Source organism: Bos javanicus, chromosome 11, assembly GCF_032452875.1.
Source record: "Bos javanicus breed banteng chromosome 11, ARS-OSU_banteng_1.0, whole genome shotgun sequence".
In the NCBI taxonomy this organism is placed as follows: domain Eukaryota; kingdom Metazoa; phylum Chordata; class Mammalia; order Artiodactyla; family Bovidae; genus Bos; species Bos javanicus.
In genome coordinates, this window is record NC_083878.1 from 73,424,121 (window position 1) to 73,451,672 (window position 27,552).

General features: G+C 39.7%; 1 protein-coding gene across 3 annotated transcripts in view; it reads left to right on the plus strand.

The window, feature by feature from the left end:
- The first annotated feature begins 552 nt into the window (after nt 1–552).
- ASXL2 (ASXL transcriptional regulator 2) overlaps nt 553–27,552 on the plus strand; it is a 113,429-nt gene continuing 86,429 nt past the window's right edge. Inside the window, exon 1 of one of the 3 annotated variants that reach the window (XM_061433091.1) lies at nt 553–984. In XM_061433091.1, the coding sequence (XP_061289075.1) occupies nt 928–984 (57 nt within the window). In that variant the 5' untranslated portion in view covers nt 553–927. The remainder of the gene's footprint in view (nt 985–27,552) is intronic. The other 2 variants (XM_061433086.1, XM_061433087.1) reach the window with 2 other exon arrangements.

Sequence of the window (27,552 nt, forward strand, 5' to 3'; positions counted from 1 at the left end):
TTTGTGTCCTTGATGAGACATTCACATGAAAAAGCATGAATGTAGTTATTGGTGGCCTGAAAATAAAGGTTACCTAAGACTGAGAGGCATTCTGAGGTGACGGAAAGGACTCTTGAGTTTGTGATTTGATTTTTGGCTTCACCTCATTCTAGTGTGGCATCACTCAATCTCAGATTGCCTCATCTATCAAGTGCGGCAAATAAGTAGATGAGAACTGTGGCAAATTTTCAAAAAGATAACCTTTAAAAAAATTAACATGGACAAACAGAAAAGGCAAGTTACAGGCTTATCGAAAATGACAGCTGAGAGAGTCACCCCCAAAGGGAAGAGCCTAACTCTTCCCAGGCTCTACGGACACCACCGCGCCCCGCACGCGGTCAGAAACCGCCCAATAAACCTTCCCGGACGGATCAAGTTCCGCTTCCGCAGGCAGGTTTTCGCTATAGGCTTGAGCGAAGGACGCCAGACGCAACGTAGCGTCGGACCTCCCCATTGCGCATGCTCTGGAGGAGAGGCTGAGAACGGAAGGACGGGGGAGTGGCCAGACACCGCGGCCGGCCGGCTCGCTCTCCCTGTGGCCCCGCGCGGGAGGCGGGGGCGCGCACACGCTCGTTCGCGCGGCCGGCTGCGTACAGTAGTGACGGCCGCGCGGGAGCGGTCACATGACCGTAGCGGCTGCCTGTACAGTAAGGACCCAATATGGCAGCGGCGGTAGCAGTGGTAACGGCAGCAGGAGGACCGGCCGCCCCATAGACCGCCCCCAGCGCACCACCCCCGTCGCTTCCTCTGCTCCGGTGCTCCTCCGGCCTGACTTCCCCTTTCTCCCACCTTTCCCGGCACCGCGGGAAGAACAGCGCAGAGCAGAGCAGGCAGGGAGGGCGGCCGGAGCCCGGACACGGGAGCCTCCCAGTCAGTTCAAGACCCGACATGAGGGAAAAGGGCCGTAGGAAGAAGGGCAGGACCTGGGCGGAGGCCGCCAAGACGGTAAGGCGGAGGGAGCGGACGGGAAGGCTGGGAGGATTTCGTTCCCTCGCCGCCCTCCCTCGGTCGCAGGGGAAGGGAGGTCAGTGGCACTGCGACCCGGCTAAGGGGGGCACAAAACCGCGCGGCGAGGGCGGCGGTTTGTGTCGGGCTTGTGGTCCCTGTGGGAATGGAGGCGCCTAGCGGAAGAGGGTCGCCGCAGGGCTGTGGCTTCTCCCCGCGTCTGCGGTGGTTCCTCTATGGTGTTTTGAAGCTGCCTGTTGGAGTCACTGCGCTCTCACCCCCACTCTGTGGTAGCCCCTGCCCCAGCATGGGGAAGTCTGTTGTGCTTGCACAGTAACCGGTTCTTCTCCCTTGTGCGGCTGAGGAGCCCCCATTGGATGCGGATAGGAGAAGGCTTGTGCATGCACCCAGCCCCAGAAAGAAGAGGGGAGCGGTGGAACTGGGTAGAATTGACCCGCTGTAGCAGGCACACCGCTCGACTCCGGGGCCCCTGCTTGTCTGGGCTCCTGGATCCGGCCGGAGGTCACGAGGCTCTTGTTTTATGTTTGCTGTTGGAGCCGAAAGTGCAGGAGGTGTTTAGAAACGAAGTAACAGGTGGGACTTGTAGAATTTTTTTTTTTTTCCTGTTTCCGTAGAGACCTACTCTGAACAAGGCAGCAATGCATGGTGGGACCTGTAGTTTTACCCGGCCTTGATTTTTCCGTAGCTAAAGTGGTGATGGCCTCACGAAGTTGTGATTAGTGGATAAAACCATCCTTTTTTTCCTTCTAAATTTATCTTAACGAAATTTAGAAGTAGGTTTAAAAAACAGAGTATTGAGGATGAGTGAGAACTTTTATGTTTTTTTATGAAAAAGTTAAAAGCGTCCATGTATATATATTTAGAAATGAAAGGTTTGGAGAAAGTCAGGTTCATTCCATCTTCTGAGGGTGCAGCAGAAAAGTAATAGGACGTGAGACAGCAGCGTTTTAGTGTTGGGAGGCGAGAAGGATGGAAGCATTATTTTTAATGGTGAATCATGACAGTAATACTTGTACAACCTGGAGAGCCCCTCTGAATGAAGCCCCTCTTTATAGTGTGTTGTATGTTTTATTTTTTAAAGGGGAGTTTTCTGAAGTAACAAATGTTCACTGTGGGAAAGTTAGGGAAATTATAGTATTTTAGTATAAAGAAGGAAATAAGTCATGCATTTAACCAAGCTCTGTTAACATTTGATATATTACCGCCCCGTCTTTTTTATTTCCCCAAATCTGGGTATTTTTGTTTATTCATTCTTGCACATTTGCTTTGTAAATCTTGTGCATTTGTTTTGTAAATGGTATGTTTTAGAGGATTCATGAATCTTAAACTTGTTTGTCTGGGTTAGTAGGAAATGTGTAAAAGTTAGTGAATAAATAAAAGCACATTTTATTTGTTGAGTGCTTTCATTTACAGTGTACCTTCATAACTGTAATTGCTGGTCGTTTCCCTCCAAAGAAAAAACTCTAGAAATAATTTTGTTGGGTGGTGGGGAAATTCCTCCTTCACAAAAGGAGTGAAGGAGGAATTGTTCTACTTGATCAACACTACCTCAAGACCTCTTTTAAAGAAGGATAGTAAATTTTATTCATAAGTAACCAGATCCCAGTCTTCATTGTGTTAATTAATTTTAAGTCTCTAGAATTTCATGAGTACTTTATGAATTATCTCTTTGGATAAAACAGTCTAATCTTTGGGAGATTGTGACAGGAAAAATTTGCATCTACAGTCTATTTTCCTATAGTAAATAATTATGTTTGCTCATTTATAACAAACATTTCAAGCCTTAGCTAGTTATGTGCAAGTAATATTTAGAAGATGTAAAGACTAGAGCTAATCAGTAGATCTTTGAGTGAGTTCCTGAAGCGATTGGTGTATTAGTGGTTTGGTATTTTTATTTGATTCTGGCAAATATATAAGAGCTCAGACTAAATAAAAATGAATTTTAGAAAGAGAATGGTAACACGAAAACTTCTTTTTTCTAGTATCCAAAATCTAGAAAACACTCTACTCTTTTTTATCATCTATAAAGTATTTAAACCTCAGTGGTCAAAGGTTTCTGTTTACAGGAGAAATAGGTAGAAGTAAATGTGAGAAGAATAAACAAAAGTAAATCTTTAATATTTTCAGATGCAGAGTAATGAGATCAGAAAGTTAGTGGTTTGACAGAGATAACTTTGACCTAAATTAGGAAACTGTATATTTTATAAGATTAAGAGAACCAGGAGAAGCAAGTCTTAAACTTACCTCGTAGGCATTAAGGCCAAATGTTCTATGAACAGAGTTTCAGAAAGGATATATTAAAATTATTCATTGAGTATAGGCAATGTCTACTTCATATTTTATTATGTTCTTGGTACCTACATTGTAGAGCTATCCTGTTTTAGAGAACGTTATTAAAATGGGGTTGTGTTCCTGACCAATAATAGAGCAATAGATAAAATTACTCACGTATATATGTATTTATATCACATATGTTTGTGATTTGGGGTTTTGTGTGTATGTGAGAGAGCTACACAAATTGATACAGGATTGCTGTGAACAACCTGAAAAAGGAAAAATAATGTGATTCATAATTATTATATAATTATGAGATTATGCCAAAGTCTGCTTAAATGTAGAGAATAGATGAGTTCCAATAACTGAAGACATCCCACAGAGAAATAATGGAATTAAGATTCAGTTGAACTTGAATGCTCATTCACAACACTGGATTGTGTCCCTACTGATCTTATATTTGTCTCATAAATACACTAGGTATAAAAAGCATTATTCAAGTATTTAGTTAACCCTATTACATTTTAAATTTATTTATTTATTGGCTGCACCCTGTGGCTTGCAGGATCTCAGTTCCCCTACCAGGGACTGAACCTAGGCCATGGCAGAACCCAGGCCATGGCAAGACTGGAATACTAACCCCTAGGCCACGGGGAACTCCCATTACGTGTTTTAAATTTTAAAGGTAGCAGTGATAGTGGTGATGATGTGATTTGGATGAGAGACCTGCAGGATAGTATTTGGTGCAATTAAAACAGAAAAATTTGTAGTAAGCCAGAGATACTGAAAATCTTTACATTGACTTTAGAACTGTGTTCGAAGTTCCGCTCATTTTTTTTTTTTTTTTTAAGCAAAACAAAGCATTGTATCATGTACACATTAGGTGACATCCCTGAGGAATTTAGCTGTTTTTACAAAATAGAACTTTCAAAAGAGTATAATTTCGGTGATACTTTTTTTTTTTTTTTGACGTTTTCCCTTGTCACCCACCACGGCTGGGGACACATCAAAAGGGAAAAATGTCTTTTTTGGACAAGTTTGTTGTGATTGTAGGTGAAAGAGAGCAGCAGACCTTAGAGACTGCATTAGGTTATCTTTGAGGAGTGAAGTGGTCAGAGTGTAAGTGAAGGATGGGTGTTAGAGGTGAGGAGAATAGCAGGCGAGTGTAGATCTTTAGCATGTGATGTCTAGACAGAAGGAAAAGTGTTTTTTTTTGTATCTAGACTTCACTTAGTGGTTAATACTGTTTGGAAGGTACATAGGTTTTAAAATTTATGTTATTTACCTAAAGTCATTTGGGCTTCCCTGGTGGCTCAGTGGTAAAGAATCTGCCTGCAGTACAGGAGCCACAGGTTCTAGCCCTGGGGTGGGAAGATCCCCTGGAGGAGGTTATGGCAACACACTCCAGTATTCTTGCCTGGAGAATCCCCATGGACAGAAGAGCCTGGTGGGCTGCAGTCCATAGGGTTGCAAAGAGTCAGATACGACTGAAGCGACTTACCACACTCGCCTAAAGTTACTTAACTTTAGGGAATAGAGTGGAAGAAAATTTGTATTAAAGGAATAACTCTCATAAGCTAATTACCTTTCTGTAGGAAGTATTGAAAATAGAAAAGAATTACTTAAAAGTAAAATGATAAAGTACATGTAATGATTAGAAAGAAAAAAGTCTTAAAATATACTTTAGAAAAAACAGATGTATTAACTTAAAAAGTTTCAGTTCTCTTAATCTTGACCATAAGTAATTATCTTCTGCTAGGAGTATGGCCAGGCCTGGGGATATCTCCTTGGACCTGTATTGGTTGGCCAGAGTCTTTTTATGTCTGTGTTTGTCTTACGTTTGTACTTGTAAATGTTAGAATCTCCAGGAGAGTGTGCATCTTGGAAAACCATACTAAAGAAATATATTGTTTTTGTAATATTGTTTTATAGAAGGTAAAACTGGACAAAATCTTCCTGGAATATGTTAAAAATAGAATGAGAAAGATTGTGAAGAGCATGGGTGAAAAACTGAGAAACTGCTCTAACCCATACTTTTCAAAATTAACCAGTTTTTTTTGAGGTATAATTGACATAAAATTATAAGATATTAGATACGTTTATGAGATTTCCATCTGCAGGTCTGTTTGTGCTAGGGCATTCTTTGCTTGAGAGATCTTCATTTTTGCTTTAATACCGAAGTAAAGTTCCCTTGTATTTTGCCCTTATATTTTGTATTATTATTTTCAGTTCATCCTTCCTTCTCTCCTCTTCTCATGTTCCTGTCTTGAAAGGCCACAAACTAAGGAAAAAGGAAGGAAAAAAATCTTTTTTGAACATATAAGTTAAAAATTCCTGTGGAAAGTGCTGCTGCTGCATCTCCTAGAATTATGACAGGAACTGAGAAAATGATGTCAAATTTGCAGAAGTCCTTACTCGTTCCTCATCCACAAAATCTATCTACTTTTAAAAGACTGTGCAATTTTGCTGTCAGTGAAAGGGCATTATGTTTTCACTACAAAAGCTATCTGGAAGGAGGCCAGTTGTGTGGAAGATAGAACTACAGGAACCTGATAAGTAAGGTTTGTCTGCTGTCTTTATCCTTTTTATTAATATATGCATGCATACTAAGTCGTTACAGTCATGTCCTACTCTTTGTGACCCTATGGACTGCTCTGTCCATGGGATTCCCCGGGCAAGAATACTGGAGTGTGTTGCCATGCCCTCCTCCAGGGGTTCTTCCTGACCCAGGGATCTAAGCTGCATCTTTTATGAGTCCTGCATTGGCAGGCGGGTTCTTTACCATTAGGGCCACCTGGGAAGCCAGAAGACTTGGAATGCTCCACCAGTTCTGTTTTCTTTCTTTCCATATCTCATAGAGGCCATCCTCATAGTTTATAGTGTTGTAGTATTGCGCGATTTAGTACTTTTAGTACAGTTTGATTTATCATGTTTTTAAAAGGTTTTTGAGCGTACTTAAGTTTCGAATTCTTTAGATAAGACTTAAAAACAATAGTGTTAGTTTTCTATTACAGTTATATAGGCTCTTTTAAAAAATAACTCATTCATTCATTCATTTATATTTGGTTGTGTGGAGGGCCTTTTCCTTGCTGCCTGTAGGCTTTCTCAGGTTGCGGAGAGCAGGAGCTACTTTTTGTTCGGTGGTTTTTCTCCTTGCGGAGCACAGGCTCCAGGCACACGGGCTTCAGTAGTCGCAGCACATGGGCGCGTTAGTTTCGGCTCTCCTGCTCTAAAGTGCGGGCTCAGTAGTTGTGGCGCATAGGCTTAGTTGCTCCTTGGCATGTGGAATTTTCTTGGATCAAGGATTGAACCCACGTCCCCTGCATTGGCAGGCGAATTCTTACCCACTGTATCACCAGGGAAGTCCTAGACTCATTATTTTTAAAAAAGTAGAACGGCAGTATGTAGAGAGTCTTGGATGAGTCACTATACTGAAAATAGGAATTAAATGCATATGCAAATATTGAAAATAATTTAGTTACCAAACTGAAATTAACGTGCTTAGTCACTCAGTTGTGTCTGACTCTTTGCGACCCCATGGATGTAGCCCTCTAGGCTCCTCTGTCCATGGAGATTCTTCAGGCAAGAATACTGAATTGGGTTGCCACGCCCTGCTGGATCTGTTGTCTTTGCCATTTTGGTACATTAACAGAGCATTTCTTTAGTTGTTTTGTTCAGTAGAACTTGATGGAAATGATCTGTATCTGTGCTGTCCAGTACACTAGCTACTAGTCACGTGTGGCCATTCAGCACTTCAAATGTGACTAGTGGGACTAAGGAACTGAATTTTGAATTTTACTTAATATTAATTAAGCTTAAATACCTACGTTTGTTTAGTGGCTGTTATAGAATAACTTTCTATGCTTATTGACTTTCTGTGTATTTTTCAGTAAACTCTTTTTTTTTTTTTTTTGCTTCCTGGTCTTTTATATTCTAGTTTCTAAGAGTGCAGTGTAGATGAAGAAAACTGGCCCTTTGTGATACATGTCACAGATCTGTTTCCCAATTTTGGCTTTGACTGATTTATGCATTTTTTTTTTTTCTGCCCAGACATTTTTTTATGTTAATATATTAATAAATTTGTCAATCTTTACCTTTTGTGTTTTTCTAGGTTTTACGTCCTATTAAGAACAACATTCTCAAAGATTATAAATGAGTGCTTTAAAAAAATGTTTAGCTGTAAAGGTGTATATTCCCCACATAAAATGCATATTTTGTTATGAACAAGTAGGAAGAAATTCAGTTCATATGTATCAGTAAGACTGTGCTTCTTGATGGCAGAGACTTTTCTTTTAAATGTTTCTACCTGCAGAAATGAGTGCTAAATCTTTGTTGTTGTTTTTCACCTTTTTTATTGGCGATAAGACACTGTTGTCACTTTAAAGAGAGCACAATTTGAGTAAAATTAGTCAACTATATTAAGTATTGTTTGCCAGGAAAACTGGTTCAGTACCTCTCTCTTGTTTGTGAAAGAAAGTTATTTCAAGACACACCATGGTATTTGCCTTCCAAGACCCTTTTGAATTACATTTGGATATTTCTGTGGTAATTTTACTTCTGACCTTGCTTGGCAAAACTAAAATTGGTTAATTGTAAAAACACATGTACTGAGTCCTGAACATCAAGGGACACTGTAAACCTAATTAATTACTGCATCTTCTCGGTAATTTGCTCTTTTAGTAAAAATTATGTTGTGAAACACTTGTCATTTGAAAATTCTTTTGCTGCTGATGTTTAGCAGCAAACATCATTGATACTGCATTTAGAATGGACTTTCAATAGCTTGGGGTGGCCCACATCATCTTGAATCTTTAACCCACTGATGTCTGAATTATTTAGTAGTTGGTTTAGCCATATTCAGTTTCAAATAAAGTGCTTAACGATGTTAGTGACTTATTCTAAAGAGTAACATAAAAATTTTAATGTATTGCTATTGATTTTATAGTTTCCTATATAATTTGAGTGGTTCTGGCAAATTTTGTAAGTTTAAATGGATGGTACCCACGAAATTGATATTTTTGGAAAGGTTTTCTCTTTGACATTGTGTTTGTGTGTGTGTGAGAGTGGTGGAGAGGGGAGAGAAGGAGAAAGAAGATGTCAAAAAGGTGGATTACAAGATAAAGATAATGAACACTTTTCATGTATATCATTAAACACCTATGAAAGATGTAAAGAGGAATATAGGTCTATATATACATATATATATATTTATATGTGTGTGTATATATATATATATATATATTTTTTTTTTTGGCATCTCCCGAGCAATATGCAGGATCTTAGTTCCCCGACCAGAAATTGAACTCATATCCCCTGCATTGGGAGCCCAAGGTCTTAATCATTGGACCTCCAGGGAAGTCCCAAGACTATTTTTATTAGCAGCTTGGGAATAACCTTAACAATCTGGATCTGATTTTGGTTGTTTAATTTATTGAGCCTATTGTGTCAGCTTGGACAAGTCATTTAAATCAGTGCTCAAACACTAGTGTGTATAAGAATCATCTGGGAAGCTTATTATGATGTAGATGATTATTCAGTAGGTCTGCAGTGTAGCCAGAGATTCTGCATTTGCAATAAGTTCACAGGTGATGCTGGTGCTTTGGTATAAGGACCACTTTGGGAGTTGTAGGGACTTTAGACTAACTGTTCTCAATTTCCCCCAACTTTAAGATAGAGATAATAGAATTTACCCTAAGTCGCTTCAGTCTTGTCCGACTCTTCACAACTCTATGGACTGCAGCCCACCAGGCTGCTCTGTCCATGGGATTTTCCAAGAGTACTGGAGTGGGGTGCCATTGCCTTCTCCGATGATTAGGCTAGAACATGTGAAAAATTCTTTGACGATACATGGTATATTGTTGACTTTCCTGGTGGCTCAGTGGTAGAGAACCCATCTGTTAATGGAGGAGATGCAGGTTCGCTCCCTGGGTTGGGAAGCTGGAGAAGGAAATGGCAACCTACTCCTGTGTTCGTGTTTGGGAAACCTACTCCTGTATTCTTGTTTGGGAAATCCCATGGACAGAGCAGCTTAGCCAGGTATAGTCCAAGGGGTTGCAAGTGTTGTAAGCATGGTTTGTTAATGTTACTGAAAAATTAATAAATGTAGATCATCTTATGTTTCTGAATGAGAAAACTGAATATTGTACAGATGTTATTTCTTATCAGGTGTAGAGGTTTGAAACAGTTCTAATGAAAAGCTTTCTAGTCTCAGGGATCCCATTTGCCACTTGTTTCCCAAGGTCAGTGTGGAATGAATGACAGAGACCTGAACAAGCTGTAGACAAGTTTGGGAACGCAGTGGAAGCTCTGTATCGTGCTTTAGGAGATTGTGTGCCAGATCCCACTCTCTTGACTTAGACTTTGTGAACCGCTATGGAGAAAGCACGTAGCAAGGAATGGCAGGCAGCCTCAAGTTTCTGAGTGACTCCTGGCAAAAAGTCAGCAATAAAACAGAAAGGGACTGAAACCTGCCAACAAGTAAGGTTCATGGTAAGCCTGGAAAAGAATCCCAAACCTCAGATAAGTTCACAGTCCCAGCTGTCACTTCTGTTTCAGCTCTGTGAGACCCTCAGCAGAAGACCCTCTTAAGCCATGGCCAGAATCCTGCACAGAACTATTAGATAACTTGGTATTGGGTTCACCTAAGTTCATCATAAACCATAATCATACCATAAATTTGAGTTGTTGGGGTTGTATAATAGCAAACTAAAAGTAATATTAAAATCTAGTGGAGGAAGGAACATGGAAAGGTTGGTCTCAGAGAGGGTTTGGCCTGGATATTCAGGGGTGAATATGGATAAGGGTATTCCAGGCAGAAGGAAGGCTGAAAAAATGCAGCGTATGTTTTATGCATGCTGATTTACCTTTGAGTCTTATGAAGTATAGTAAAAGATAAGGCCAGAAAAGACAATCTAGGATCCAAATGTGGAGAGTTGTAGAAGTTGAACTGACAGATATTTTTATTTTAGTAGTTGTAATGTTTTTCTGCAGGTGACAACATCATTGTCTGTGTTTGGGGCCATTTGTGGGGTGTATTGTAGAGAGCTGGAAAGTCTAGCTACAGAGAGGTTATCAGGGTTAGAGTAGGGCTCTTGAATTAAAAGGATGCCTAGGGGTATACATTTTTCCCCCCCATCATTCAGTGTTTCTTATTTTATACCCATTCCATGTACACCTCTCATGCTTACAGGTCTCCAACAGAAGCCTATGCTTAAGATCTGCCAGTCTCCTGAAATCTTCACCTAATAGGAGGTTCTGGCATGTTTTTCAACACAACTGAATTGTATGATTTTTGAGAGGGAAAAAAGAAAGCAAACTCTTTTCCCACTTAATTCTAGCTCATGTTGATTTTTCTTTTCTCTGAATTCTTATGCCACTGTTCTTCCTGTTCCGCTCTCCTCTGTGCCGCTGGTCTTCTGGGTTGTTGAGGTGGTAGAATCAATCAGGAGTCTGTGTTGCACAACTCCAGGGGGAGCCATTCATATTCACATATTGTATTTTATGTGAATATTGCTTTCTAGAGTTGTGTATCACAGTGACTCTGGGTTCCATGATGCTTTTTGTGAAAACATCATTAAACATTAATTTATTTGGACTTCCCTGGTGGTGCAGTGGATAGGAGTCTGCCTGCCAATGCAGGGGACATGGGTTTGATCCCTGGCCCGGGAAGATTCCACATGCTGTGAAGCAGTTAAGCCTGGGTGCTGCACTACTGAGCCCACGCACCTGGAGCCAGTGCTCCTCAGCCAGAGAAGCCATGGCAAGGAGAAGCTCATGCACCGCAACTAAGAAAGCCCACGAGCAGCAGTGAAGACCCTGCGCAGCCAAAAATAATAGAATTAAAAAAATACTGGGATATTTCAGTTCAGTACAGTCGCTCAGTTGTGTCCAACTGGTATATTTATTTCTGATCAAATTTAGAATATTTTTGCTAGGAGAAAAACAATTATAGGTTTGTGATAGAAAAGTCACACCTTGAGAACAGATGGGTGGGCAGCAAGAAGGGCAGCTTTTCCAGTCTTTTTAGTATTGGATTTGCTTCATATGTATTTCCCAAGTCTGTTTCCTGCAGACAGAGGTGGTAGCAAATGACAGAGGTTTGATGAACGTGTTAGCTGTGTGGTTTTTTGTGAACACTTTACTTTTTAGACTTTTTAATATGGTGGATTACATTGATATTTCAAATTTTGAATTGGCCTTGCTTTCCTGGGGAAAGAAACCTTACTTGGTTGTGTATTATACTTTATATATATTGCTGGGTTTGTTGAGGACATTTATAGCTATGTTCATAAGGGATATTAATCTGTAGTTTTTTTGTGTTGTTTATGACTGGCTTTGGTATCCGGATAGTGTTGACCTCATAAAAAAGGAAGTCTTCCTTCCTACTCTTGTTTCCTGAGAGAGATTACAATTGATCTTCACTATTCGTGGATTCAATACAATTGACCCTTGAACATCTTGGGTGTTAGGGATGCCAACCCTCTCTGTACAGTCGAAAATCTTCAAGTGACCTGTAGGCAGCCCTCCATATCTGTGGCTCCTCATCCATAGATTGAACCAACCTTGAATTGTGTAATACTGTAGTTTTTACTGTTGAAAAAAATTCCTTGTATAGGTGGACCCATGCAGTTAAACCTGTATTGTTTGAGGGTCAGCTGTATTTGTGGATTTACCTGCTTGCTAAAATTTACTCCTCATCCCAAAATCAGTACGTGGCACTTTGGTCTATTCATGGACATTGGCTGAGTGGCAAAACATTTGTCACCTGACGCTGAGATCTCTGCTGAAGTCACACAAGGTGATGCTGTGCCTTCTTGTTACAGCTCTCATAGTGAAAAGTGTGCCTTTTGGCGGTCTATTTAATGTCATGGTGTGCGCATTTTTGTGCTTTTTGTTAGGCTCTCACTATTTAAAATGGCTCCCAAGTGTAGTACTGAAGTGCTGTCTAGCATTCATTCTTAAATGCAAGGAAACTGTGCCTCATGGAGAAAATACCTGTGTTGGATAAGCTGTGTTTAGGTCTGAGTTACAGTCCTTTTGGCCATGAGTTCAAAGTCAGTGAGTCAGTAACATGTATTAAATAAGATACCTCCAAACAGAAGCACGTAAAACAAGGTCACGTTGACAAAAACATGACCAGAGGCTTGTAGGAACTTTGTATTTCACTTAGGAGCAGTGGATCAGTATTTGCTAATTTAACATTCATGGTGACTTTATAGAGCATAACTATTGTGAATAATGATAATGGACTGTGTATAGAACTGGTGTTATTTCTTCTTTAAATGTTTGATGGAATTAACCATTGAAGCATTCTGGGGTCTAGAGATTTCCTTGGTGGGAGCATTTTAACTACGAATTCAATTTCTAGTATAATTATAGAACTATTCAGACTTCTTGTGTAAGTTTTAGTAGTTTGCAGTTTTCCAGGAATTGGTCCATTTCATTTAAGTTGTTGAGTTTATGTCTGTAGAGTTGTTGGTAGTGTTCTCTTATTGTTTGCAGTCTGTAGTAATATATCCCCTCTTTATTCTTGATACTGGTTATTTGTCTTTTCCCTTTTGTTTTTTTTGGCTAGAGATTTATCAATTTTTAAAAATCAATTGAAAGAACCAACTTTTGGTTTCATTAATCTTTCTCTTTTTGTTTTCAGTCTCACTGATATTCATTATCTTTATTATTAGTAGTAGTCATTTTTCATACTCCACCCCCCCCCCCCCCGCCCCCCGCCCCACTAGCCTCTGGTAACCATTAATCCTTCTATGTCTTGGGTTTGCCTGTTCTGGACAGTCCATATACATGGAGTCCTACAACATGTGGCCTTTTGTGTTTCATTTTTTTCACTTTAGCATAATGTTTTCAAAGTTCATCCATATTATAGTGTGTATCCTTTTTTGTGGCTGAATAAATTCCCTCATGGCTAGACCACCTTTTATTTATGTTTATCAGTTGATGGGTATTTGGATTGTTTATACTTTTGGCTATTATGAATAATGCTGCAGTGAATATTTTGTGTACAACTTTTTGTGTTAACGAATGTTTAATTCTTTCTGGTATGTAGGAGGGGAATTGCTAGGCCATATGTTAACTCTGTTTAACTTTTTGAGGAATTGAATTATTAGTCTTTTTGTTGATTTCTAAGAATTCTTCATATACTGCATCAGTTCAGTTGCTCAGTCGTGTCCAACTCTTTGCGACCCCATGGATTGCAGCATGCCAGACTTCCCTGTCCTTCAGTATCTCCCAGAGCTTGCTCAAACTCATGTCCATTGAGTGTCAGTGATGCCATCCAACCATCTCATCCTTTGTTGTCCCCTTTTCCTCCTGCCTTCAGTCTTTCCCAGCATCAGATGTCTTTCCTGTGAGTTGGCTTTTCACATCAGGTGGCCAAAGTACTGGAGCTTCAGCATCAGTCCTTCCAATGAATATTCAGGATTGATTTCCTTTAGGATTGCCTGGTTTGGTCTCCTTTCAGTCCAAGGGACTCTTAAGAGTCTTCTCCAACACCAGGTTCAAAAGCATCAATTCTTCGGCACTCACCCAGCCTTCTTTATGGTCAGCTCTCACATCCATGCATGATTACAGGAAAAACCATAGCTTTGATTATACTGCATACATGTACCTTATCAGACACACAATATTGTCTTTGTGGGTTCTTTCACTTTTTTTAGAAATGGTCTTTAAAAATATTTTAATCAATCACTTAATTAATTAGACTACACTGGGTCCTGGTTAGGCAGTGCAGGATCTTTAGTTGCGACACGTAAACTCTTCATTGGGGCGTGTGGGATCTAGTTCCCTAACCAGGATCCCTGCATTAGGAGCTCAAGAGTCTCAGCCACTGGACCACCAGGAAAGGCCCTTTACTTTCTTGTCCTTTAGCACACAGTTTTTTTTTTTTTTAAGTATTTTAACTTCTATTGCATTAATTTTTGACTGTGCTGGATCTTCATTGCTATGCAGGCTTTTCTCTAGTTGTGGCAAGCAGGGGCTGCTTTCCAGTTGCGGTGCACTGGCTTCTTACCGCGAGGGCTGCTGCTTCTGTTGTGGCTTCTTCTGTTGCGAGGGCTTCTTCTGTTGTGGAGCACAGGCTCTAGGCACACAGGCTTCAGTAGTTGTGGGACGCAGGCTGTAGAGCATAGGCTCAATAGCTGTGACTCCTGGGCTTAGTTGTTCTGCAGCATGTGGGATCTTTCCAGATCAGGGATCGAACCTGAGTCTCCTGGGTTGACAGGTGGATTCTTTACCACTGAGCCATCAGAGAATCCCCTGGAAGCTGACTTTGGACCAAACATTTGAAAGAGATAAAGGAGCAAGCTTTGCAGATAATCGGGCAAAGAGCCCTCTACAGAGGGGGAGCAGGCGTTACGAGGACTCTGAGGCAGGAGTGTGCCATCTTGGTCTAGCAACTCTGAGGAGGCCAGTGTAGCTGAAGTAATGTGACTAAGGAAGAGAGATATAGGAGTTGAATCGGGAGGCAGCGTGTTCATTATTCGGGCTATACTCCCATTTCCTAGAATTCAGGGTAGATTTTCCTGTCTTCTTGTTCCAGTTTACTGTCCAACTCCTCTCATACCAAATGTCCTCTGGAGTACTTTTGGATTGGCATTGGCCTGTGGAAGGTAACATCCTTCTCTGTGACAGGTGATGGCCAAGGTTTCAATAAAAACTGTCAAGTCCTTCAGAGGTTTTCAGAAAATTATGACTTTTTAAAAAAAAGTTTTAATACTGACATTATTCAGGATATATCAGCTTCCTGGTTTTTTCGGTGTTCTTTATGCTTTATTTCTATAGTAAATTACTTCTGTCTGTATAATGGCAACTAGGATCTGTATATCTGTTGGATTAGGTATTGTTGAATTTGTTGTCTCAAATTCCCTTCTGACAGGATAGTGCTTTTACTCTTAAAATATTGAACACCTACCATGTATATAATAGAAATAAGCTAACTAACTCATCAGATCAGATCAGTTGCTCAGTCGTGTCCGACTCTTTGCGACCCCATGAATCTCTTTTTCTATGATCCAGCGGATGTTGGCAATTTGATCTCTGGTTCCTCTGCCTTTTCTAAAACCAGCTTGAACATCAGGAAGTTCATGGTTCACATATTGCTGAAGCCTGGCTTGGAGAATTTTGAGCATTACTTTACTAGCGTGTGAGATGAGTGCAATTGTGCAGTAGTTTGAACATTCTTTGGCATTGCCTTTCTTTGGGATTGGAATGAAAACTGACCTTTTCCAGTCCTGTGGCCACTGCTGAGTTTTGCAAATTTGCTGGCATATTAAGTGCAGTACTTTCACAGCATCATCTTTCAGGATTTGGAATAGTTCAACTGGAATTCTGTCACCTCCACTAGCTTTGTTCGTAGTGATGCTTTCTAAGGCCCACTTGACTTCACAGTCCAGGATGTCTGGCTCTAGGTCTTTGATCACACCATCGTGATTATCTGGGTCGTGGAGATCTTTTTTGTACAGTTCTTCTGTGCTCATATTGAAACTCATATTTTAACAAACAGGCTAAAAAGAAAAGGAAAATAAGCTAATTTTACTAAGCAATCGTGTATGTAAATTATAAATACAGCAATATAGTAAAACAACACACCATGATTAATCAGAATGTATTCCAGGAATGAAAGTTCCTTTTGTTATTAGGAAATTATTAATTCATCAAATTATTAGGTTAAAAATGAGCAACTGTATGTAGAGATGGTACTTGCCCAGCTCCCTAGGCAGGGATTTTATTTTTTAGACCCCCTTATCTAGGTGGTGCCAAGTGACTGTTTTTGCAGGGAAATGTGAGCAGAAATAATGTGTCACTTCTGGGTCAAGGTATTGAAGAGCAGGGTGTGCCCACTGAGTAGGAATCAGGTGCACTGAATTGTTAATAATATGTTCACAGCTCAATAACTGTTTATAATGTAATAATAACTTGTATTGTGTTACGCTAATGAAATTTTGGGATTTGGTTATAGCACCTAGTGTTACCTCACAGGTATGAGCTATATGATTATCTCACATGTTAAAAAAGCAGTTATTTAAATTGAGTGTCTGTTCAAAACCTTTTGATTATACATACACATACCCAGGAAGGTAAACTTAATTAGAATTTCTATCTGTGTATGGATGACTTAAATATAACTGACTCTGTGTTTGGCTTATTTAAATTTATTTTCCTTCTAAAATAGCAGTCTTGGAAATAGCGGAAATAAAACTCAGCATATTGTCCTTTAAAAAAAGAAGGACTTACCCAAACTTCCATTACCTGACTGCTTTTGTTTTTTTTGTTGTTGTTTTTTGAGTTTGGGCAGAAAGATATTTTTATAACATAAAGAAAATTTCAGCCTAGTAGCCAACATCACAATGATAGTGAAACACTAGAGATAAACATATGGAAAAATGAAAAGTATGACAAGAAAATTTGCTTTCATTATTTTATTTAACATTGTTTTAGTTATTGTAGCCACTGTAGTTAGGCATGAAAAATAAATGAGGTGCAAACATTAAAAGAAGAAAAAAGTTGCTATTTGCAGATACTGTGACTGCTTATTTATTAGAAATCCCCAAAGTATCAACTAAAAAATCTAGGTAAGAGTTTAAAAAGATGATTGTTAAAGTAAATATATAAATAGAGTACCTATATCCCAATAATTTGGCTTCCCAGGTGGCGCTAAGTGGTAAAGAACCTGGCTGGCAATGCAAGAGATGAAAGGTGCTGTTTTGATCCTTAGATCAACAAGATCCCCTGGAGAAGGAAGTGGCAACCAACTCTAATATTCTTGTCTGGAGAATCCCATGTACAGGGGAGCCTGGCAGGCTTTAGTTCATAGGCTTGCGAAGACTCAGACACAACTGAAGTGTCTATTGTCTATGCATGCACACACAAAGTTGAATAAGGAGTGTATAGAATCTAGGTGAAGAAAATACAAAATCCTGGGAGAGGATGGAGAATAGACTTGGAAAATCAAAGAGAGTGACGTTGCACCTATATTTGAAGAATCAATATAATAAAGAGATTTTAATTCTTGTCAAGTAAATTTATAAATTTAAAGCAATTCCACTCTGACAAAACAAATCAAACCTCATCTGGGTTAGACTAAGAATACATTTTTTTAAAGAAGTGTTCAGTTCAGTCACTCAGTCGTGTCTGACTCTTTGCGACCCCATGAATCGCAGCACGCCAGGCCTCCCTGTCCATCACCAACTCCCGGAGTTCACTCAGATTCACGTCCATCGAGTCAGTGATGCCATCAGCCATCTCATCCTCTGTCGTCCCCTTCTCCTCCTGCCCCCAATCCCTCCCAGCATCAGAGTCTTTTCCAATGAGTCAACTCTTCTCATGAGGTGGCCAAAGTACTGGAGTTTCAGCTTTAGCATCATTCCTTCCAAAGAAATCCCAGGGCTGATCTCCTTCAGAATGGACTGGTTGGATCTCCTTGCAGTCCAGGGGACTCTCAAAGTCTTCTCCAACACCACAGTTCAAAAGCATCAATTCTTCGGCACTCAGCTTTATTCACAGTCCAACTCTCACATCCATACATGACCACAGGGAAAACCATAGCCTTGACTAGACGAACCTTTGTTGGCAAAGTAAGGTCTCTGCTTTTGAATATGCTATCTAGGTTGGTCATAACTTTCCTTCCAAGGAGTAAGCGTCTTTTAATTTCATGGCTTCAGTCACCATCTGTAGTGATTTTGCAGCCCCAAAAAATAAAGTCTGACACTGTTTCCACTGTTTCCCCATCTATTTCCCATGAAGTGGTGGGACCAGGTGCCATGATCTTTGTTTTCTGAATGTTGAGTTTTAACCCAACTTTTTCACTCTCCTCTTTCATCTTCATCAAGAGGCTTTTGAGTTCCTCTTCACTTTCTGCCATAAGGGTGGTGTCATCTGCATATCTGAGGTTATTGAGATTTCTCCCGGCAATCTTGATTCCAGCTTGTGTTTCTTCCAGTCCAGCGTTTCTCATGATGTACTCTGGGTATAAGTTAAACAAACAGGGTGACAACATACAGCCTTGACGTCCTCCTTTTCCTATTTGGAACCAGTCTGTTGTTCCGTGTCCAGTTCTAACTGTTGCTTCCTGACCTGCATACAAATTTCTCAAGAGGCAGATCAGGTGGTCTGGTATTCCCATCTCTTTCAGAATTTTCCACAGTTTATTGTGATCCACACAGTCAAAGGCTTTGGCACAGTCAATAAAGCAGAAATAGATATTTTTCTGGAACTCTCTTGCTTTTTCCATGATCCAGCAGATGTTGGCAATTTGGTTTCTGGTTCCTCTGCCTTTTCTAAAACCAGCTGGAACATCAGGAAGTTCACGGTTCACATATTGCTGAAGCCTGGCTTGGAGAATTTTGAGCATTACTTTACTAGCGTGTGAGATGAGTACAATTGTGCGGTAGTTTGAGCATTCTTTGGCATTGCCTTTCTTTGGGATTGGAATGAAAACTGACCTTTTCCAGTCCTGTGGCCACTGCTGAGTTTTCCAAATTGGCTGGCATATTGAGTGCAGCACTTTCACAGCATCATCTTTCAGGATTTGAAATAGCTCAATTGGAATTCCATCACCTCCACTAGCTTTGTTCGTAGTGATGCTTTCTAAGGCCCCCTTGACTTCACATTCCAGGATATCTGGCTCTAGGTCAGTGATCACACCATCGTGATTATCTGGGTCGTGAAGATCTTTTTTGTACAGTTCTTCTGTGTATTCTTGCCATCTCTTCTTAATATCTTCTGCTTCTGTTAAGTCCATACCATTTCTGTCCTTTATTGAGCCCATCTTTGCATGAAATGTTCCCTTGGTATCTCTAATTTTCTTGAAGAGATCTCTAGTCTTTCCCATTCTGTTGTTTTCCTCTATTTCTTTGCATTGATTGCTGAAGAAGGCTTTCTTATCTCTTCTTGCTATTCTTTGGAACTCTGCATTCAGATGTTTATATCTTTCCTTTTCTCCTTTGCTTTTTGCTTCTCTTCTTTTCACAGCTATTTGTAAGGCCTCCCCAGACAGCCATTTTGCTTTTTTTGCATTTCTTTTCCATGGGGATGGTCTTGATCCCTGTCTCCTGTACAGTGTCACATCTACAGGGCTGTATTAATGTATATGTATACAGTACAATTAATGGGTGCTTAAGGATACAAAGAATTTACATATCTAACTCTCTTACCAGTAGAAAACAGTGATAATGGTTTAAGATAACTTTCTTCACATATGCATAACACCCCCCTCCATAAGGAGTTAAATGACATTTACAATTCTGCAACTTGCATTGTTCACTTGATGATGTCTAAATGTCTATGCATGTCTGCACATAGAGTGCTGCATTGTTCTTTTTCTTTACATTATTTCATTAAGAAAAAATTAAAACACACAGCAAATTTGAATGAATTTTATCCACCGTATACCTACCACCTAGATTCTACTCACTAACATTATCTATCCACATTGCTTCTTTTAAAAATGTGGTAAAATGCACATAAAATTTACCATTTTGATAGTTTTAAACTGTACACTGTTAAGTATGTGCCTGTTGTCCATAGACTGTAGAACATTTTCATCTTGCAAAACTTAAACAACTTAGCAACACTCCCCTTCCCACAGTTCCTGACAAATGTGTTGTGTTAGTCACTCAGTCTTGTCGATTCTTTGTGACTCCGTGGACTATAGCCCACCAGACTCCTCTCCTCCATGGAATTCTCCAGGCAGGAATACTGAGTGGGTTGCCTTTCCCTTCTGCAGGGGTTCTTCACTATTCTACCTTGAATTTCTTTGTCTTACCTCATATAAGTGGCATCATGCAGTGTTTGTCTTTTTATGACTGGCTTATTTCATTTAGCATAATGTCCTCAAGGTTCATCGTGTTACAGCATGTTTCAGAATTTCCATTTTAAGGCTGAGTAATTGCATTGTATGTGTATACCACAGTTTAAAATCCATTCATTTGTTGATGGACAGTTGGTTTGTTTCCGCCTTTTAGCTATTTTGTAATACTGCTGTGAACATGAGTATACACAGATCTCTTTGAGATCCTGCATTTGGTTGTTCTGGATATATAACCACAAGTGATATTGCCAGATCATAGAATAATTCTGTATTTAGTCTTTTGAGAGGAACCACCATACTGTTTTCCATAGCCGCTGCACCATCTTACATTCCCATTAGCAAAGCACAAGAGTTCAGATTTCTCGACATCCTTGCGAACAGTTGTTATTTCCTGTTGTGTGTGTGTGTGTGTTTTCATACCAGCCATCTTAGTGGGTGTGATGACTTCTTATTGTGATTTTGACTTGCATTTCCCTAATGATTAGTGATTATTTTTATATGCTTCTTGGCCATTAGTATATCTTCTTTGGAGGAATGTTTTATTCAGGTCCTTTGCCCATTTTTAATTTGTTTTTTTCTATTGAGTTGTAGGAGTTCTTTATATACTGAATACTAACGCCTTACGATTCGCCAGCTATTTTCTCCCATTCTGAAGAGTGCCTTTCAGTGTTGATTGTCTCCCTAGATACAGAAGAGTTTTAAGTTTTGATGTCGTTCACCTTCCCTATGTTTGTTGGCTGTGCTTTTGATGTCCACATTGCTTTTCTTTGATGGTGGCATAGACGATTATTTGGCTACTTAGCAATCTATTTTATTACTTATTGGAATTTAGGTAATTTTTAGCTTCATGATATTACAAACATGGCTTTCTAGTAAATATTGTTGTTCATATTTATGTACTTGTAAGAATATAATCTTCAAATTAATTTTTGTATCTGGGAATTGTCAGGACAAAGGTGTAGCCAGCCAAGCCTAGAGAGTGCCGTATTATTCTTGAAGAGTTGTTCCTTTTTACAGCACTGGCTGACAGTGCCTCCTCCCTACACCCTGTCCCATGCTGAACTTTCAGTCCTTTTCATCTTTGCCTATTTAGTGGGTGAAAAAAATATGGTTTTGATTTCAATTTCTATATTTAGAGTTGTATGGCTGTGGTTGAACATCTTTTTAGGTATTTACTAACCACGTGTATTTCTGTTTCTCTAAACTGTCTTCATTGCCAGTTTTTTTTCTTTGAATTGGTGTTTTTCTCCTTGATTTATAACATCTTCCTCTGTATATGGGTGTTTCCCAATTTTTTCAACTAGTTTTCCTTTGAGTTCAGTTCAGTCACTCAAATCATGTCTGACTCTTTGCGACCCCATGGACTGCAGCACACCGGGCTTCCCTGTCCATCACCGACTCCCGGAGTTTACTCACCTTCATGTCCACTGAGTCGGTGATGCCATCCAACCATCTCATCCTCTGTCGTGCCCTTCTCCTCCTGCCTTCAATCTTTCCCAGCATCAGAGGCTTTTCCAATGAGTCAACTCTTCACATCAGGTGGCCAAAGTAGAGTGTTAGCCTCCCAGGGTCAGTCAGTGACCGTGTTACAAACCAATGATGCTTCAGTGTCAGTCCTTCCAATGGAGATTCAGGACTGATTTCCTTTAGGATTGATCGGTTGGATCTCCTTGCAGTCCAAGGGACTCTCAAGAGTGTTCTCCAGCACCACAGTTCAAAAGCATCAATTCTTCGGCGCTCAGCTTTCTTTATGGTCCAACTCTCACATCCATACATGACTACTGGAAAAACCAAAGCTTTGACTAGATGGACCTTTGTTGGCAAAGTAATGTCTCTGCTTTTTAATATGCTGTCTAGGTTGGTCATAACTTTAGACTCTGCTTATAGGTTTGTGTGTGTGCTTGTGTGTGCATGTGTGTACAGGCAGTACCAAGTTTTTCATTTTATATAATGTAAGCCCATTTGGTAAGATTTTTTTCTCATATTGTTCTGGGTTTTGTGTCATTCTTTGAAAAGCATACTTAACAAAAGCAGAATCCATAAAAGACAAGATTTTACCACATAAAAATGAGAAAACCTTTCTGGATCAGAATAATACTTGTACATGATAGAAAATATGGGGAGGGTAAAAAGGAAAAAAGAAATTACCCACAGTCCAGTGGCAGTTACCATTGATATTTCAGCTTAATTTTTTTCCATTTTTTTCCCCTACTTAACCTCGTTTCAGTTTGTGGAGAGTCATTGGTTTGTAACTTGGTCACTGACCTTGGGATAACACTCCACTCATTGATTGTGGAGGAATGGAGATCTGCCTCTTATTTCTTGCTTGAACTCTAGCACAGTTCACTAGACCTCCTTTTGAGTAGTAAGGAGTTAGGAAGGGCAGAAGCTAGAGCAGGGAGTGTTGGTGTTAGAAGGTCGTCATGGTGAGAGTCAGACATCTGTTTATATAAAAGTGACTACAAGTTACAGTTTCTTTCTCCTCTATTGTACAACTTTCCTTCACTATTTAGTAAAGTTCTCGTTTCATAGTGCCTCTGGGTTTTTTTTCTTTTACACTGTGCAAAGGCAGAAAAAGGGTATTTTAATCCTTTGAACCAGAGCTTTATTTATTTATTTTGTTTTGTGTGTGTGTGTGTGTGTTTTGTTGTTATACCTGGTGGCTTGTGGGATCTTAGTTCTCTGATCGGGGATTGAACCTGTGCTCTGGTAGTGAAAGCACCAAGTTCTTGCCATTGAACCACTAGGGAATTTTATTATTTTAGTTTTTCTGATGTATGATTTTATTGTATAACAGTAAGAAAATGTTTGAACTCTTCGTGCATACTAAGTCACTTCAGTTGTGTCCAACTCTTTGCAATCCTTTGGACTGTAGCCCGCCAGGGTCTCTGTCCATGGAATTCTCCAGGCAACACCGGAGTGGGTTGCTATCTCCTCCTGCAGGGGGATCTACCCAACCCAGAGATCAAACCTGATTCTCCTGCATTGGCAGGTGAGTTCTTTACCACTAGTGCCACCTGGGAAACCCTGAACTCTTTATGGTTTTTGTAATTAATGATGTTTCCTAATAAATAAGCAATTTTTCTAACAGTTCCATTAGTGAATGGGAGAAAAAGAACTTTTGAAGAGTTTGATATATCTTTGAATTCACCCTTACTGGCTTTATTATTCATATACTTCTATTTCTGTCTTATAATCATAAATGAGAGCTGTAGTAGATGGAAGGTTGGGATAAGAGATGCACCCTAACTTTAATCAGAATCTATGATTGCTATCCAAATTCCATTTTTTAGTGAATGGTTTAGGCCACTTCATTTTATTGGACATTTTTTTGAAGGATGGCCTAACAACCCTAGAATTTGGAACTTGCTTTTTAGCTGAGGTACAGTCCTTTTACTGAAATTCTTCTGTGATAGTAATACATTATATTTGCAGAGTGATACTACCCGCATTGGTTTCCTCCTCTGGTTCCTTATTCTTTGTTGGCTGAACCCTGTATGAAATTTTGTTCCTCCAATGTGGACAAGAGTTGGGCAAATTAGAAATATAAACAAAGGAAAATTATACATCTTGAGCTGATAGAAGTATTTTAAGGAAATGTCTCAATATGCAGGTCCTTTAATTTTTTGTTAGGGATTCATTATTTATTTTTGTGAACTGTGGACACTTTTAACTAATTTCCCCTTTTTTCCCCTTGATTATCTGGCTAGCAGTGTGCCTTGTGGAAAGTTTAAAAACAAAAGTGTAAAGAGACATATTCTTAGTCGTTTCAGGGTCAAAGTTCCCCTTTGGAATTTAATGAAAGCTGTGGTTCTTCTCTTCAGAAAAAGATACAGACACTAAATACTATACAAGACTCCAAAGGAGTTCATGTAATCCTGAAGCCAACTTGTGTTCTATCGGCCTAGACTGTAAGTTAATAACTCTGATCTAAGATAATACTATCAACATTTTGACATTAGCTGAAATCTTATGTTGTAACCAGTTTTGCTTGTAGTTTTTGTATATCATAAGCATTTCCTAATCATCAAAAGCTCTGGTTAAAGAAATCTTTGATGATGACATACCATTGTTTTCAATGTAGAAATAATTTATTGATTTCCTCCCTGGTGGCTCAGTCAGTAAAGAACCTGCCTGCATTGCAGGAGACCTGGGTTCAATCTCTGGGATAGGAAGATCCCCTGGAAGAGGAAATGGCAACCCACTCCAGTATTCTTGCCTGGAGAATTTCATGGATGGAGGAGTCTGGTGGGCTACAGTCAGGGATCACAAAGAGTCAGACATGACTGAGTGACTAACACTTTCACTATGTTTCAAGTATTGTCTAATTGGAGGGCCATAAAGATAAAACGGCTTGTGGTTTCTGCTTTGCTCTTGAACCTAAAGATCTCTTTATGAGGAGAGTTAAATTGATTCACTTTATTATCTTAATGTTGGAAGTTAAGATGGTTTATTTTTACCATTGTTACAAATAGTACTACAGGGATCACCTTTGTGCCTAGCTCTCCTGTATATTTCTGTTGCTTTTGTAATCGTTAGAAGAAAAGTTGCTGGGTAAGAGGATGTCCGCCTTTGGAAGGCCCTTAAAGTTACATGTTCACTAAATTGCTTTCCAGAAAGGTATGTCAGTTTACTTTCTCAGGTATGTAATGTGTTAGTGCCTTTCTTACTTAACCCTTGAAGGATTGATTATTACCAGTTTTGGAAATTTTTGCTGTTTTGTTAGATGACAGATAAACTTTCAGACATAGAAAGGAGTAGGAAGTTATGTCAGGTACAGAGAGCTGCACTGTGAGAGGTGGGACGTCAGCATTGTGAGTGTTGCAGGACATTGGAAGACTCTGTTACAGTTTATTTCTTACACAGCTAGCACTCTGTATTAAACCCACTCTTGTTACCAGTTTCTCAAGATAGAGGCTGACGGGAGTCTCTAAAAATGACTTAATACAGGGTGGTTAACAGATTAAGCTGTGGTCTGTGTGACAGCAGCAGGTTCTAAAACCATATATTCATTTCCCTCCAATTCCATCTATTCTGGATTTCCTTCACCCTTGGCCAGACTTCAGCTAATCTGAGATCCTTGCCTGGTAGTGTGACCCAGACTATCGTTCCTGAAGGGGCTGAACCCCTGTTTGCCTTTCTCTTATCATGCCTTTGCCTTGTGCTGCTGTTGCCTGTTATTACCACCCTTGTAAGCATTGAAAACCACCTAACTAGTAATGTTAGTTGCCCCAACATTATAACTCCTTTTTTTTTGCCTCTTAGTCCATCAGCATGAGGAGCCCAAAGTGACTGACAGTTGTTAACTTCAGATTCAAAGTCCTCTGATTAAAAATGTTGGCCCATGGGAATAAAGATCTCTGATTTTAGCAGAGCCTAAAGTTGCAGGAATGGGAAACAGGTTCTTTTTTTTTGCTCACTAGGGTTCTAGGAACAATCCTATTTCTGTTCATACCACTGGATTGTACTTTCAGGATGCACTTACTGCAGTGTACCCTAAAAGGCTTACTGTGTCTTGGTCGCATAGCATATGTGATATGAGTGCTCAGTGCCCGTGGTTAAATTTTCCTCAATGTAAGCACGAGTCATGTGGTCTGAGGTAGTCTTATACCCCGTGTTGTTACAACTAGGTACTTTTGGATAATGGTGCTGGCTGAGGCACTGAAGGCAGGGAGGGCAGACTTAGCAGAATCATTGTCAGTGCCAGTGAGGGCAGATTGCTGCCTTTTGAGGGTGGAGGATGCCCAGTGTTGTCAAGTTGCCATCCAGTGTTTAGCTCATCTCTTTGAGCGGTTGTACCAAATTGGAGGCTCAGGGTTTGCCTTTGCTGATGACTAGTTTTGGATACCCAGCAGCAGCAGAAGCTAAGCTATGTCAGTTTTGAGAGAAGGCGGCTATACTGACTCCCCAGCAGTTGGTTTGGAATTGCTAACTCTGGTAAGAATGCTTATTCCCCTGCTGTTCTGAACTGGGCTGCCGTGCTGCTGTTTGGGCTCCCTTTGGGTAAGAGAAGTTCCTGAGGCAGAGAAGTGGAGAGACTCATGGAACCTTGAGATAGGCCACTATCAGCATGAAGTGGAATGGACAGTCAGTGTTAAGTGGGAACTGCCTACAGCAAATGAGGCCGAGTTCATCCGTGGGCTGAAGAGATGTGATACAGGGCAGCAGTTGTTTCTGCTGGATACTAATGCAAAAGAAGGGAAGCAGTTATCTAGTCCATCATTAGGAGACTGGTTAAATAAGTTGTGGTATATCCACATAGTGGAATATAATGCAGCTGTAAGGGAAAAAAAGCTTTCAATATACCATAAGGACCTTCAAGATATATTCAATGAAAAAGATCATGTATTGAATATTGTATATAACTTGTTGCCTTTTGTTTGTAAAAGTGAGAAAAATTTTTTTGCTTGTTTATGGTTGCTTTGATGCTAGTAAGTATCTGAGGAGGAGAGGATGGGTGAGAATGGGAGGGAGATGGGACATGGGGGAGGAGCTAGGAAAGAATGGGAAAGAAAGAAAGATGAGAGATGAAACATTTTCTTTAACGCTTGTTTAAAAAATGTTACCTGGTTTTTGTTTGTTTTGTAAGTGAAACCTCTTACAAATGATGAAATGTTTATTATTAGTTTGAATTTTATTTTCCATGTGACTTTATAAACTAAAACTTCTCATGGCCTTTGAACTAATCAAATACATATTAAATATTCCCATGCCTGGCAACTTGTCACTCATTTGTCAGCTTGAATGTTGGGTGGTCATTGATCCTGACTACTCAGCTCTCTCTCTTCCCATTAAAATTGTCTCATTAAACTCATCGCCCTGTTTTATTTTATTGCACTTAACTACTATCTGAAAATTAAAAAAATTACTGTACTTATCACTTTTATTTTGTTCATTGTATTTATCACTATCTGAAAAAATTTTTTTTTTGCTTACGTATTTATTGTGTGTTTCTACCATTAGAATACTAACTTCTGGGGACTTCCTGCTGGCCCAGTGGTTAAAACTCCATTCTTCCAATACTGGGCATGGGTTTGATCCCTGGTCAAGGAACTAAAGTTCCTGTATGCCACATGACCAACCCCCCACCCCAAAAAAAGGAATACTCACTTCCTGAAAAGTAAGGACTTGCTGTATATTGTCCAACATTTTTTGGCATCCCATTTTTATTTTTGTTTGTGTATACATGGATGTGATATCTTTTACCCTAAAGATTTATTTACTTATCAAGCAGAGAACTTACATCTTTTCTTCTCACTTGCCCTGCCTACCATCCCCAACCCTCTTTATTGGGTATCAGTTCACTGCCTCTTGCTTTGATCATTTTAGGTATTAAAACAGTTTCATGTTCAGGTATGAGTAAGTTGAGTTCTCTGGTTGGTAAGTTGAGTTCTCTGGTTACTGGTGTAACCACCACCCTAATCAAGGTATAAAATATTTCTGTTCATTTCCCTTTG